The 16,473-nt window shown below is 39.6% G+C and overlaps 1 protein-coding gene and 1 long non-coding RNA gene across 12 annotated transcripts in view; one reads left to right on the top strand and one right to left on the bottom strand.

Moving 5' to 3' along the window:
* The window catches only part of By (focal adhesion protein tensin), a 172,951-nt gene that overhangs the window by 36,755 nt on the left and 119,723 nt on the right, over positions 1-16,473 (bottom strand). For 10 of the 11 annotated variants that reach the window (XM_071713033.1, XM_071713035.1, XM_071713038.1 and 7 more), the window contains 4 exons: positions 8,952-9,017; positions 2,175-2,396; positions 1,747-1,910; positions 1,102-1,251 (listed from right to left, as the gene is read on the bottom strand). In XM_071713033.1, the coding sequence (XP_071569134.1) occupies positions 1,102-1,251; positions 1,747-1,910; positions 2,175-2,396; positions 8,952-9,017 (602 nt within the window). Of the gene's footprint in view, positions 1-1,101; positions 1,252-1,746; positions 1,911-2,174; positions 2,397-3,316; positions 3,461-8,951; positions 9,018-16,473 lie in introns of those variants that run through there. The other variant, XM_071713042.1, reaches the window with a different exon arrangement.
* Positions 3,785-9,597, top strand: LOC139776413 (uncharacterized). The gene is made up of 2 exons (XR_011719066.1): positions 3,785-4,979; positions 8,130-9,597. It is a non-coding gene; the product is annotated as an uncharacterized lncRNA (long non-coding RNA).

Raw genomic sequence — 16,473 nt, 5'->3', positions numbered from 1 at the left:
TCATTTTATTTCGTTATTGCCATCTCGCCTCGCGATCTTTTCCTCGCCAGTAAATGTTGTAATCATGGTGTGAACGAAGCGATTATGGAATCGCAATTTTAAAAGTCGTCGATGCTATTCCGAAGTTCTGAGGAATCCCGAACGAATATCCGGAATACATTATGGAGGAATGATCGGATAGGTATCAACATGATTAATGGCGGCGGAGGAACACGAAGGATGGCAGAAAACGAGCAAGGATGATTGAAGATGATGACGACTAGATAATGAGGACTCGACATTTCAGGTCGATGGTGCGTAGAATGGATAACAAATAGGATAGCGAGGATGGCTACTCAAGGACGTAAGGTGTCCCTCTTAATGGGATCGCCATAGTAATAAACGCGGACTAGTTATACGCTCCTTCTTCCTGGTGCGATATAAATTTAAAGAAACTGTACGGCTTCCGTGATAAACGTCAAATGCGTCGTTGAAACGTAAAAACAGCAATCTTCACATTTAAATTCAGTTAAGCACGCGTTTCTTACATCCGTTTTATTTAATTCAGAATTAATAAGCTTTCGGCTCTCGAAAAGAAAAAGATAGCAGCAAAAAAAGCCAAAGAATTTATATTAGTGAATTATTGCATTATTATAAATATTATTGTCTCAATTTCTAAATTTTAAATCGTGAAATATTATTTAAAAAGCACTCTTTCCAATATTCACGCTCTAAAATTAGGCAGTATAGTATACAATAAGATAAAAAATTACTTTAACTTGTGAAATGTCAGATACAATCAGTCAATCAAATATGAAATATCGTAAAGCGGATTTATGAAGTAAGATTTTTCGGCATCATCAATTGCTTGTCATTAAAAGTGTCAACGAATTAGAATTAAAATAAAATGCAAGAAAGAGATTATATTAAACACGCAACGATTAAGACAGGAATTAAGAAGTAATAAACTTATAAACATCTTGTGATATACGCACACGCTCGTAAATGATTTTATGACGCTGTCTGAATTATTTGCGAGTGCAAATACGAGAATGAGTTTTAACGTCGCACGTCAACAGGTAGTATGCATGCGACTTTCTCTCCATCTTTCTCTCTCGTTACCTTCGATGCGACGGAACCTGCAGCGATCCGATCTTGTCGTCGAGGAACCTTCTCATGGCGAACCTGTCCAACGCTTGATCGCGTCCCCCGCAGATGCTGCTGTAGTTCATATAAGCGGACACTGCCACACCCAGCCGCTCCTTGCCGCCCCTGAAGAGAGAACGATAACGTTAACTTGGTACCGCGAACGCGCAATGTCGGTTCCGTACCTTCTCCGTTACGAGATAGGATACGAAAAGATTTTTCGCCGCGGGCCGATCGCGGTCTAATGACGTTATTATTCACGATGAATGGAAATGACTAACGGGAAGTTATGGGCGCGGAGTTTCGAAGGGGCGGTGAACGTATACCGCGGCAAAATTATGGCTTTTGCGGCCGATCACTTGAACATTGGCCGTTCTACAAAAACCAGGTCACGAATGCGTACAAGTGCGTACATAGAGAGTTCGGCGCTCATAACTTGTATCTTTTGAAAACGATTTCTATTCACCTTGAGGGATTCGTTCAGTATTATTTTTCTTCGTAATAGAGGTAGATTATATTAAGGTAGCTCATAATTTATAATTTATAAAACTTGGTTATCATCTTTTCTGTTAAAGTCTATTACGAGGGATCGAAAGATCAATATTTGGAAATCGCACTCACCTGGCATGCAGAACAACGACGCGATTAGAAGCGCCGTTTAGCCAGGAGTCCAGCTCCTTGCAGAGAGCACACAGTCTCTCCAAACTTGGCGCTAATCCCTGCGGCCATCCAGCTTCCCTCGTATTCGGCTCGCCGGGTCGGCCGGGTGATGACAAATTGAAGATCTGAAAGCCCAAGAAATCAAAAATCTTCAGAAAATTGCAAAAGTAAACATAGAGAAGAAATACTATAAAACATAATTTTATGATTTTATTTTCTTAAATTATAAATCATTGTTATATCTACATAAGAAAAACCTTATATAAATTGTAATATTTGTAATAAAATTATCAACACTGACTAATGTTGCGAGATGTATATAACGCTTTCTTTTTTTTATCTCGAGAGAAAGAATAGCAAAGAGTTATGAGAGTTATTCGAATTCTCACCATGTAATTATCGGCATGTTTCCCGCGCAGAAGGGTCGTGGCATGTTCGAGGACACCCTGCGCATCCTCTCTATACCAAAGGGCGATGATCCTCTCGGTGACGTAACAGAGCTCCATCACCTCCGTCACGCGACCTCCGCCCTTTCCCGGTCCCGTCATCGTTGAATCCGCGCCGACACCCGGCGTCCTCGCAGGTGTTGACACCACTGCTGATGTCTGCACCTGTAATTCGATGATTTATTCAAATATAGCAAAAAGATGATTTATAAAACGTTGCGAATATTATATATAACAGCAAAAATATTGAAAGATAATTTTAATCCATAGTAATTATAAATACTAAAATAATTTAAAAAATTATTTTGTCGTGTTTATAAGTAATTAAAAAAATACAGCATTAGACATTATCGTTTAAAACATGAAAAGTCATCTCTTAAAATAATTACGTTTTCAAATTTTTTTGCCATCAGTTCAATATATAAAATGAGACTTTCTTCTGTGAAATTCGTCACTCATAACGAAATTTTCTAGATCTGATTCAAAGAGGACCCTTTTGTGAGCGACTCTATCTCGCTATCCTAGCCGGAAACTGTAAAATTTGTCTCTGATTGCCGCGAAACATAGTTTTCCAGTAAAACATGTCACACAATCAAATTTTCTCCGTGGAGAGAGATTTTATTTCTTTAGTTTTCGCCTACAAATTAATTTTGTTTTTCATTATTTTCTCCCTAATAGTTTCGATAGACATATAATTTGAATAAATAAAAATACATAATAATAAACTTTTTTAATAAACATTTTTAAATTATAATGTTGTATATCTATGAAATATTTCTAACAGTTTAAATGTAGAACATATAAAGTGTACTTAAAAAAATTATAAAAGTGTTATATTAAAAAAAATTGCTATAGCACTCAATAAACAATTTGTTAAAATCTCTGATTTTTAAACTCTGCTAATTTTTAAATACTGTATATTCTTCAGGCTTATAATTTAAACAATTTTTAAACAATCTACGTCGCAATTATAGAGCGCATTCGCACTTCAGCAATCACTATTATCTTAACATCACATGCACGAATAATAACTTGACAGGGTTTTACGGTAAATCCATCGATTCGCGACACAGAGCTCTATCCACCTTGGAGTACTTCGGCGCGTAGACGATCCTGACGACAATATTCTCCGGCATGGCGATGTCCTTACGGAGGACACGCTATCGCGGGGTAGATCGACATGTAATCCCAGCGCCTTAACGGGAACGCTGCGTTTATCCCGCCGCGAGAGAGACGAGGACGCGGAGAGATCGGGGTGATGCGCGCGCTGTGTTCCTCGCCGCGGAACGATACACTGCCGGGTATTGTGTTTCGCCTGGTTCTACTGAAGATACGCAAGAATATCCAGTGGCCAGTCGGCGGTTTTGTCAGATAATCGCGCCGCCTTCTGTCATGTTTGTCTGACGTATGCTAGCTCGCGTGTTCCAGGGCCGGGCTCGCCGGAGTCATCATCGTTCCGCGACGTTTATTTGCGTATCGTGATCGAAGGCGTGCGTCATTAAACAGATTTTCGATACCGTGATCAAGCAACTATGTAATATATCAATTAACAATTGAAAATGAGCTCTCGGTTTACAAGAATTGATTGTGTTGCGATATCGACTCTAACTTGGAAAAATTAGGGAGAAGCAACTCTGCGATATGAAAGAATATTTTATTTCTTACGATAAATTATAAACATTATTTTGTTAGTTCCATATTATGTCGGTTTATAAAAATATTCTTAATTCACAACAATAAGTAGAATAGAACCGATATGAATCTTACAAATAATTAGAGAAGATGCCATTTTCGGTCGGGCTGGATCTTGGTAGCCTAATAATAATATTTCTGTGTGAATTTTGTATACTTATTGTTAGTAACATACCTCAATAGTCGAATTAAAAGATGCCCGTCACGGATTATATAAGTCCAGGTTCGAACCGTGACTGAGATGATATTTGTCGCAATAATTTCTTGATTTAAAAAGAATATTAGCAACAAAAGTTAAATCAATTTAAATACGTGGATTTACTGTTCCAACAAAAAGCTGTGCTTTAATACCGACAAATACCTAATCGATGCGCAGTTTACTGAGTTGAAAGAAGTAAAATTCACACAGAAATATTTATTATTAGGCTACCAAGATTCAGCCCGGATCTTCTTTAATTAATTGTAAGATTCCTAATTCAGGTAACTTTTGATGACAAGTCTCTTTTTCTTACTAAACTCCTTCTCTTCTTCAGTCAGTTTCTTAATTTCCTGTAAATTATTCAAAACAAAGAAGAGCCAGGTACTTAGCTAGGTTTTGTTACAAACTTCTCAATTTTATTTTAACGCAAACACTTCTCTCACTCCGAACGCGTTGAAGCGGCCCGGCCCTGAACGTGGATGGGAGAACTCGCTCGCGCGCGTAGACGCGTGATGTAACGAATTCGTGCAGGTAGCGTGACTTCGATTCCCACCAAATAGTCACGCTATTCGCACTACCAGTCGAGCCGTGGTCGGTGCTAGATCGTCTTAATACGATGCACGAACGCGGCGATGGCCGAGACGCGCGTCGCGGAAGGCTGCGCGGATGATTTGTCGCGGGGAACGTGCGAAAATTACATGGAGAAGTTGGCGCGCAAACGAGCGCGGATGTAAGCTGCGTTTTTGCACGATTGCTGCGGTTTCTTCCTCGTCGGACAGCATCCACGGCGAGCACTTCGTCGGTTAGCCGAGGGTCATTTATAGGGCCTCAACAGTCGGGTACCATCGCCGTTGAAGGTACTCCGTTATTGATGGCGCTTGTTAAAATTATTCACGTGATTTATGCCGGATTATATAGTCATACTGTATACCGTATAGCCATACTATTGTATATAGTCAGTTGTATGTGTTTATCTACCTTTAAACACTCATTTCTCGTCGAGGAATTTTATCAGAAATAATAATTCTCCGCTCAACAGAGCTCAACGTAATATATTCTGTATGTTTGACAAGTTGGCCTTCCCGTATTAATGCTCGCATAATTTCCAACTGTATTCAACAATCCTCTGGCTGGTCCTCTTAAGCGGGTAAATCCTTTGTATATCGGACTATAGTATTATAACTAATTACGACGGTATAGAACCGAAATGCCTCTGCGGCGTACATATGCATATGTCATTCCGTGCACTTGCATGCGTAATTATGTAATCCTATCTAATCCTATAATCTGAGTCCACAAATAATTCCATATATATAAATGCTAAAATAAGAGATACAGTAGAAAGACGTTAAGTTTCTATACGCGCATCACGTTTTTGGATAAGGTCTGCAAGCAATTTATATCCGAAACAAACAGTTAAAAGGTGAAAGGAATAAGGTGAGAAACGAGTTTACTGGGCTCGCGCGTCTGAGTTTCAGAAATATAAAGGGCCGCTTGAACAATGAACGGGCGTCGCGGAAAAGAAAGCAGAACGAACCGGGCGAGAGAACAAGAGTCAGGCGGTCGCCTCTAAAAATACTTACTTGATTTTATGGGATCATAACGCAGCGAGTTCGTTTCTCTCGCGGGGCGTGCAGCGTCGGGCCTATATACCCACCCGCTCATAAATCCCTTTGACCGTTAGCCTCACGTGTGAAATTGCTATTACGTCGCGGTCCTACCGCAGCTGTCGGCTACGCGAAACCGCCCGCGTGTGTAGACCCTTAAGTCTACGGTGTCTCGCACCTGATCGTCGGATCGGGCGAGGCCGTTTTCCCCGGCTAACTATGGAAGTCGCGAAACGCGGATATTACCTGCCGCCAGTCAGGCGTCGGCGAAAACAAGTGGTAATGTCGCTGGCTGGCTTGAAATTAAAGTTTCATAATGGATGAATTATTAAAATTGAGAAACTCAGCAATGTTTTGATATTCAACGGTCGCAGTAGAGTAAAGTAGAATGGATCACCACGGAAATGGAAAGTTTGCTTTTAAAAATTACGAAAATTTTACTAAATATATCAAAAATTATAATCATTTGCATAAAATAAAAATACAAAATAAAGATATTTATTCTCAAATATTCTTTATTTCTAACTTTTTACATCAGCGTTCTCATAAAGGACCTCTAAATGTTTCATTTCGTTACAAGATCAAACTTAAGGATCTTTATGAAAACTATAAAAAATCGAAAACTGAAGAGTGCAAATACTCAAGAACAAGACTCTATGGAAATATAAAGTTCCATAGAGATATAGATTGGAGTTATATCGTTACCAACACATTAATTCTATATACGGTTATAGAAGCAAGAAGCTCGATGCACGCAACGAGCCTCGCCACTAATGTCAATTACCGTTAATCTACCTAATTGCTCGCGGTTAATTTCTAATTGAAAGTATAACGTTCAAATGAGTGGGCTTAATATTCATCGATTATGTGTAAAGACTGATAATGGCGTTACGGCTGGATTATCCTCTCTGTTCTTATAATTTTGTTTTATTATCGAATTCATTTGACAGAAGCCCCTAGCTCTCCTACATCGCAGCATTGCGAACGAATTGCCGTCGCAATTGATAATCGAAGAGGAAATTAATTTAAAGCAAAACACTTTTACAAAAATCTGGTAATTTAAATCGTATGTTGTTGAATTTTGAACGGCACTTTTTTTATTTTTGAAGAATGTTACTAATATGCGTTAGGCACGAGTTTTTTTTAGGAAGAGCAGGTAAAAATACGACGCAATATACGAACAAAAATGACCGATGAAACCCCTCAATGTCGCGAGAAATAAGAACGAACGCGATAACAGCTGCGCAACAGTTTTTACTGTACGCTAATTGCTATTCTGCATAATTATCACTGCTTCCAACGCGCCTCACCTTCACTATTCTTTGCGCGGCCCATAACTATGCGATGTAATCTCGAATGATATAGTTTCCGGAACGAATCCGTACGATTAATTAACATGGCTAAGATACATGTGATCTTAACCTTGATGATTACTTTTCAAAAGACGTCATTAAACATAAACGTTAAACGTTAAATCGTTATTAAAAATATAACTATAGTAATAATATTAATAATATTTTTAAAAATATATAATTATATGGATCCAGTACACACACATTGTATTAATAAAAATATATCTTGTGTTAATACTCTATCGTAGAAGCAAAATAATATTTTATTTTAATATTTTACAACATGTAATCATACACAAGGTTTTAATAAAAGTCTGTAACTTTCTATACATATTACGCGCGAAAATAGCAACGACCGATCGCTGTCGTCGTTGTTTCTGCATATATTTCTGCAGTAATAGCGGTGGTCCGTACACGAATAAGTGTGGGGTTTCGCGAATATATTACCCATCCGACGTCAACACGTGCGGGTTATCGCGACGGTACATCGTAGCCGATACCGACCAGCCGTATAATGCGTCACCTTATTGCCATTTTAGCGCATAATTTTCAGTGACACCGTCATTTATGCGCAGAAAATGTGCCGCCCGACAGCGAAACGAAGAATATCTAAAACGATCTTGTTACCTATTCCTTTTATCCTGAATTCTAAATCGACCGAAAGGCACGGGTTGAAAATTAAATGAGAAATTATGTCGCTATTACTTTCCTGATATCTAAAGAAACCTCGGTTGGCAGATAAATGTCACGTGAATTGATTTACAGAATCGATTTGTGGATAGTAAATAAACTTGGAAAATATCGGCAAGAGCGAAGGAGAGCAATTAACGTACTGATTATTGATAGGATATCAGGTATTCCCTCTCCGCTGCACGCTAATAGAAAGTTATTCCGCTGACGTTATAAGTGGCGGTTTGTGTAACGTGTGTCTCATTTTGATCCGTGCAATTATAGCTATCATGGATTTTAACCGAGCCGCGATTTAATACGATTTCCCGGATTAAATTGCCAGCAATTAAATTTCGCATCGCTTATTTTTTTTTTACAGAATTCCACATTCCGTGTATGTGAGAGCCGAAAGTGTGCGGTCGAACCAGGGAACCTTCCATCGCTCTGGCACATAGCGATAATTCTATTTTAATGTCGCGACACGCGAGTAACGAGTTGCCGACTATGTCGGCTCTATAGCGTAAAAAAAGAATAGCTTAAAGAGATTAATTTCCATTTGAATGTGCGGCGAAAGCATTCTTTCGACAGTTCAGCGTTTTGGAAAGGTCGTACACGTGTACGTCCTCTCTAGCTTCTGCATTTTGAAAGCGAGTACTCGACGAGCCGGACGAACGACGACAAGTCGTCGGGAATGATTTCGTGTAATTTGTATAGCGAAATGTTATCTGACGGGACAAGCGGTCCCAACCGTGAAGGCAAAAGTCGTACATTTCGAATGCAAATGCAGCTTCGCCTCTGTGCCCTCTCTTACAGAATAAATAAAGGCACTTATTCGTTCGACATGTAGAGAACCGGTCGCTCGCGCGTGTATCGCCGTTTGTATCGTTATTAAATACTTAAAGAGGCGAGTTAGCGATGAATCGCGAGCTTTCATTGATCCACGGTAAACCTCGTGGATAAGATAGAGAGCCTTTGGTCTACAGTCGACAGTCTATTTTCTATTTTTAATACATCTATCCTTAGTAGAATAATATAATTATGTAATATATATTTTCGATGAGTGTAATTTCCGGTGTTGCTACAATTAATTAATTTTTCTGATATCAAGTAACTTGTGTGATGGGTGGAATATATTATAACAATTGTAAGTTTTATAAATATAATAAGTAAATAATTGTCAGAAGCAAATACAAATACTTACTTGGTGGTGCTTATTTCTCGCGATGTTATTAACGTTTTTCGGTTGTGATTCGTAGCCGCCATTGTGCTGTAATCAAAAATGGAAAGTGGTTAATTAACGCATTTATTTGAATAATGTATGAGAATATATTACGCGCTAAATGTTCGTATAATTAAGATTTAAAATAATAAAAACGTCATTATTATTCATTCTCAAAACATTAATAAAAAAAGTTTATATCAAAATGCCGCGCTAGTATTATTTTAGTGTATTCTGTGGTCGAGGAAACAGTTAATATATAGCTTCGTCTTATTAACTTTCTATTCGGTGCGTAGAAAATACTATTACTCTCTTCATGGGCGTTGTCCCAAGAGAAGTAGGTGACATTATTGTCCATTGTTTCGAAATTAATGATATACGGTAAGTTGTTCCCATTGTCGGTTCCATTATTGCAAGAAAAATTATGCAACGACAGGTGCCGCAGTAGCGTATTGTGTTCGATATTCCTAAAAAAACGGTTGCATAGTCGGTTGCATCGATTGGAACCTGCCAAAACCTATTAAATATCATACATCGAATGGTTGAGCTACGATGCACATGCGATGCTGCACAGTTATGTAAGAGGAGAAATAAAGTAGAGCTTGAAAAAAAGCGTTTTTAATCATAATCTTCTATCATAAAAAAAACTATAATTGAAAGTTTGCTCGAGAGATAAAAGGCTACGCCTAAATGTGTTTATTTTCAGCGCCGTTCAAAAAAGCTTTTGATATTTAAAGGATTAATATATTTATATGATAAAATGCTACGGGATTTTTATTAATATTTTCGGATATAGCATAATATTCAGATTAACGTTCCGTCAAATTTTTACTAAGCAGAAGTCAGCTCCGAAGAATCCGTAAATGATTATGTCGCATGCTAATTGATACACACGTCGGGCGGGCATGCACGTACGATTCGCACGCACCTCGCTCTCTATATGAAGAGCAGTATGCCAGACGGTAAAGGCGATGCGATGCAGAAGCGTCTCCGTTTCCTCCCGCAGTGGCGTTTCGGTTTCGCTAAAATTGTTGTTCGCCGTATCCTGCCGTGTGTCTCCGCAACGGCAGCAATTCGCTCGCAGCCAAGCGCGCGATAACGAGCTGCCGTTCGAACTCGTCATCGGTGCACAAGATCGTGCTCCGTTTGCCTTCATGCAATACGCAATTTCCATATATCGTTCATTAAGCAAATGGTGTCGGCGTTTGATCAGTCAAACGTTCTGACCCGTAATAATAACGCAAGTGATATTTTGCATCGATCGTAAGGAATTCCTCCTTCTCGAGAATAGCATTATCGCCGTTCTTTGTAATTTCCTCCGTTTTTATGATCGTGTACGTGATTTTCCTGACGATTTTCTCAAGCAGGTGCTGCTCGATACCAATAATGTCTTCAATCAGAAAAATCTTCAATCATAAATCGTTGTCTCATCAACATCGCTAATATTTGTTAAAAAAATGTCAACAAGACCCAACGCGATCGGTTTGGTTTATTATCCCAGAAGGCCTTTCGCACTCGTGTGATTTCTAATCTTAATTGCCTCAGTAATATAGGATTCCAGATGTCCCGAGCCACGTGTATCAACGTGGGGCGCGCCATACTCATTTCGCTGTACTGGGGGCACCGCCTCTTCTTCTTCCTCCTTTTTCCCTCCGTCTTCCGCGAAAAACCGTGACGCTTGCCAAACGATTTTCTCTGATACGGCGCGGATCATCGAACCGCTTCCGGGTCAAATGTCGTATGAATGTAACGCGATTTGCTCCTTTTTGATCACGTAAATCAAAATATTGCATCAAATCGAAGGTATTTTCTAACTACTACTATTTGAGCACTTCTGTATTTTGTACTGAATATACCTGTATATGTCATATGTGTAGTGTAGGCTTTTTACTATTCTATATTTCTATTTTACTGAGCTTTTCTAAACTTTTAATTATAGATTTGTGTCACATAACAATAATAGATATAACAGATATATATATATATATATATTAAATATTATATAGATCTGATATTATATATCTTCTTATCAACAACGTAGAACATAAATTCTGTTCACCTCTATTGCTTTAACTTGCACTTTCTGACTGCACTGCCATTTGCTTGGTTACAATATTAGCAGCGGTGCAAATGTGTAGCACGTTTTAACGACTAAATCTTTTAATAATTCACAGTTCAGCTCTCTTATCAGCTCGACACGCAAACGAGTACACTTGTCGTGACGTATAGCGGATAGCCTTCAATGCGTCGTACGCAACCACGCCGCATGATCAGCTCGCGCGATCCCACCCTACCAGACGCCAATCAATTCACCTGCCGCGGCTTCGGCTTGCAGGTGTGCGTTCAAGGTCATTCGCGTTTCAAGGTACGCACCCTCTCGTGGTCACGCTCGACTCATCGAGCGTTTCTCTCAGCGAGCCACCTCTCACACAGCTCGATACCGCCTTTACGGCTCACCTCGCGTTTTCCTATCCTCGCGACACGAGGAAACTATGATGACACGCTTGAAACGATCGGGAAACGATAGTTTCCGGGACTTATCGCGCGACCTGGGACAACCGGAACGAACGTCTGCGCCGCACGGGAGCCGCCCCGGCGCTGCGGGTATATACAGAGGGTTGAAAGCCTGCATCTCTCCCGGCAGGCCGGGATGGGTCCATGGCGGGGTGGGCACGGGGGAAGGGGGATGAGAAAACTTGACGTGTAACCATGGCGACCGTAGCCGGCGTTGCGACCGACGTTACACGCAGGCCCGATCCTGCGCCGCGCGGATCCTCTCCGCGAAGCGAAGTGCGAACTTCCGGCGCAAGCCGGTATATAGGGATGACACCTCCGAGAGTGGCGCTGAGCCGCCACTCCCTTGAAATATAATTAGGCCACGTTGCCCCGCGCGCGGAATTTACTCGGTCCCTCGAAATAGGGTAGGTAGACCTATTCAACACAGCAGCCGGGTGCCGGGCGGCGCGCGGCATCCCGCAGATCGGTCTCCCGGTGAATGGGACTTTGATGACGCGGGGGCTTATGAAATTTATCTTAACGTCCAAATTATCCCTCGCCGCAACGTTGACGTAATCCGTCGCTATGTAACATAGTCCGCGTGTTTGCGAGATACACCTATATTTTGTGTCATTTCATTAATATCTCGTTTATGCAATTTGTTCTACAAATAATCGACGGTGTCATCTCAATTAAAATAATGCCTCAGCGCAAATTTCTTTACACAGCGAGTATCAAATGCTGTTTGCAAACTTGGAGAATTTTTATCGTCCAATTAGAAATCGATCTTTCCTTAATGGCTTTTCCCGAGAAACTTTGTTCCTCGTTTAATGAAACGAGAATGGAACTGGAATATATTTCAATCTATTTGCGAGGTTTTACTTCCTTCCACATGATGTTATCGATACGCTAAGTTGCCGATTACTTTAGGTTGCCGCGTGCGTCTCCGCGCGGTCGCATCGCCGATAAGGAAAAAGCACAGCCGAGTGGGTCGAATGTGCCACTCCCATATACAATTAGGCCACCCGGTGATATACACGCTATTTTATCCGATGCCATTTACTTTGTACATACATCTACATTTCGCGCGTAACGGACGCGCGCTTGAACTTACTAATTTGTAGCCCGGCAGGGAGATCGTCGAGAATGGGGGATTTGCGTCGCGACGTTGGATATTTTTTTAATGTGTTTCTAACAAGATTTTCATTTCGGATGATGAAATGGCTCTGGCGAGAGCGTGTCGTGACACGTGCGAAATGACTTCGCGTACTTGACATACCGCACCCTTTCGATGTAATTAGGTCAAGCTTTTACGTTAAAATTGTAATAACGTGTAGATGTGTTTTTAAGGAAAATCTCTCACGTTTAAGAGAAACATAAAGATATTGATTTTTTAGGAACAATTTATTACTGATTACTCTTTCATTATCATCTAAATTTTAACATGTATTGTGAGAATTGTTTAAACATAACGAACTATGTATTTCTATTATTTTTATTATATAAAAAAAACAGAAATTTAATAATAAGACGATTTTATGTCATACTAGATTAAGACGTTGAATGTAAAATTTTGCTTCGCGATAATTTGCATGGAAAAGCAGCAAGTCATGCAATGTTGTTTTAATATAGCTACCTGCGTTTCGTCACGGCTTTCTGAAAAGAACATTTAAAGGCTTTTGTGGCAATTCGTCCGTCTTGATGTAACACGTTAATTTCCAGGCAAAAGAAATACCGGCGACATTTTACGACAAGATAAATCGCATAAAGAGGACCTATAAGACTTCGTAGGTGAAACACGTTCTACCAGGACTAGGTAACTGGATAAACACAAGGATGTCCTTGGCGGGATATCGCAGGTGGAATATATCGCCGCTCTCCTCTGTCTGGGAGTCCAAATTCTGTCTGGATTGCGAAAACTGGGCGATTACTAAATCTACCGCGTAAAAATGCGAATAACGTTTCGTTCCGACTATAAAAAAAGGCGGAGAGGGGCCTCTCTTCGTTTAAATTTACATTCGTGAATAGTGAATTATGGAAATGTGATATAAATCGTATAGTATTTTTAGATTTCGCCTACAGCAGAATGCCACACGCAAAATTGCGGCATGCTGGTAGACGCTTCTGAAATATTGCAGTTTACAGATTAAAACGATTTAACATCGCAATCCAACACATTATACAAGTAATGTTACGTAGGTGATTATTATAGAATGGTAATAAGCGCGGGACCATCAAACTTTAATTGGTTTAATCGCGTAAAATATGTTTCTACCAACTAAATCGCTAATTAATGCGCGCAATGCATTTGATTGGAAATACGTAATTGGGGATGCGTTTTACTGTCAAATAGAAAAATCGACGTTTAACCACGCGCGATGGGTCCAATTATTAAATAGAATTACGATGGGATTAATCTTTTATCATTTTTCATGGTAATCCAAAGGAATTTCTCGTCAAATTTATTGGCGTAATTTGTTGTAAAATTTACATATTAAGGTTAATAAAAGTAAAAAAAAATGAAGTTGACACGATATTTTACAAATTTCAAAAAAATTCTGAGAGTTCTAATAGCACTTTTCTTTTAGTTATAGTAGATTTTTGAAATTCGTAGATTGTGCCAACTTCACAGATTCATAAAAAGAAGTAAATATAGATTCTACTCCCTCCTCCCTTCTCTCTCTGCAATATTAATAATATATCGTGCATATTTTATTTATACGATTTAAATTTATTTTAAAAATATATTTGAATTGCAATAGAATCACTTTTTGATACGTAATACTGACTTCATTTAATACAATTTCAAAATTAATTGATGCTTACGATGTTTCACAAGAAACTTTTCTCTTGTATATACTCCGTAAAACATCAGTCTAAATATTTGCTGCACTCATGTACGCACTAAATCCAATGCATTATATAGTAATCTCAGTTGGTAGTTAAGACTCATAACGGCAGTTTGATCCAAAACTAATGGACAGGAAGAAGCTAATAATGCTGGACGGCGTATATGATAAAGCGGGACCTTTGCACCAATGCTATGCGGAATATCGTCACGGAAATCGGCAACAGTTCAATCCCAACGGAAAAAAGAGATAATTATTCTTAACGGCGTCGATAATAAATATGACTTAACCGAGTATACGCCGCATTTAACTTGGAATATGAAGATCGGTGTAACGCTCGTTGAAAAACGAGTCGCGCGAGGGGTATCGACAATCGGATATCATAGTATCCGATTGGCTAATCCATACTTAATTGACTTATGCTTTATCGAGCGTCACGATCGAGAATCGCATTGGGGATCAATTGGAGCGCAGCTGCGCAGGGCCCAGATTCCGGGTAGCTCTTGCACAGCGAATAGATCGTGACGCTGGAATGAGGAAAGAGCGGGGAATGACAATGGTTGCTCGTAGTCACGCCGTATTACGTTAGCGGATGTGTAGCAAGATGCCGATTGGAAGTGTGGAATGTAAATTCCAATCAGTAAGTATTACACCGTGTTTCTATGCAAATGATCCTAGATGTGTGTGTATGTGCGTGATTACTCACAAGTGTAATAACTAGCAGAGTAAGTATACTGTCGCTTAAAAGTACATAATGCTAAAAAGTTCAACAATCGAAAAATTTACTAAATAGAACATAGTTTATCGTTAAACTCTTTAATGTTCCAAATAAATGTGTTCTTTAACTTTTCGTGTACTTTCAGAAAACTTTAATTCGAAGCTTAGTTACTCAGCTAGTCCTGGTAGTCCAAAAGTAATCCAGAAGTTACATTAGAAAATTAGATCTAAAGTCATATTAGATTTTTATTGCAAATAAGCCATCTTCGAAAATACCATCTCGAACATGGGATACAACGCTGCATTTTAATATAAATGGAACATTCCGCGCCTGATTCGTTGAAAAAATGATACTTATATACTACTTCTGCCAAAGTGCTTAAAAATCGGAACGGTCGGAAAGTCGAGGTCATCATTCGAGGTATAGCTTACGCTATCACGTAAAATGACTTTAGTTCCTCAATTTCTTCGATAATATTTTTGCAAAACCTTTCAGATTAGATTACGGAGCGTTTCGTAAGATCTGTTTTTAGTTCATCAATATCGGAGCACCTAATACCGAGAAAAGACAACTTTTGCAACGTTAGTGTCAACTCCAGTGACGAAAGCCTCGTGGCAAAACGTGACGTGACGAGACATGGACACGTGCATACATACGCACGCATGCACACGTATTGTGCATGTTGCACGGTGCTCGCTTAATGGCTGACGATTACGTCAAGTCAGGTTTTTATCCGTCGTCGCGGCGTTCTCTGGGAAATATGCATTCTTCTTCCATCTTTCCGCCGTAAGATCCGCGAGTGATCTCACAGGAAGTGACGCCCTTTTACGATCATCGATATAAATATGTACGCACGCGACACGTCGGCACGGAACGCCCGACGGCTATCATTTTATTATCCGTTCTCCTCTCTTCTTCTTACGAGTTCTCTTCCTTCTTCCTTACGCCATCCGTCGTATAATTTCTTCGTGACTTCGATGGTTTTTCAATGACACAGCCTCGCCGTAAATACGGCGTAAAGAAGAGGACGATAGCGATCGTAAAGAGCGCCGTCGAAAGGAGCCGTCGTAGCTTATCTCTAGTTCCGTTTTATCGTTGACCTTCGACCCGGCCATGCGAATGCGCCGGTTCAAGCCTTTCATGTTTCTGGTTGTTAATAGCGTGTCTTAATTTCAAACCGCTTCGTCTCCATTTGTTTTCTAGGCATAATAAAATCGTTAGCGATAACAGAGATAATTCCTCGGTGAAGATAAACGTTGCCCAACAAGACCGAACTTATTTTAATTTAAAAATATGTATACATCTTGGGAATATACTTATCTTGATCTGATTCTGTAAGCCAATTCGTGATAATGAGTGCACGTTAAATTATTCTTAATACGAACTCTCAACGATCTTCTTAATTCAGTACATTACATTGACAGGAATAATTAAATAGAAA

Source organism: Temnothorax nylanderi, unplaced genomic scaffold, assembly GCF_030848795.1.
Source record: "Temnothorax nylanderi isolate EJ_2023f unplaced genomic scaffold, tnyl_v1.0 TNYL_tig0119_pilon, whole genome shotgun sequence".
In the NCBI taxonomy this organism is placed as follows: Eukaryota; Metazoa; Arthropoda; class Insecta; order Hymenoptera; family Formicidae; genus Temnothorax; species Temnothorax nylanderi.
The sequence above is the reverse complement of the archived record's forward strand: the minus strand, read 5'-3'. Positions and strand labels throughout refer to the sequence as shown.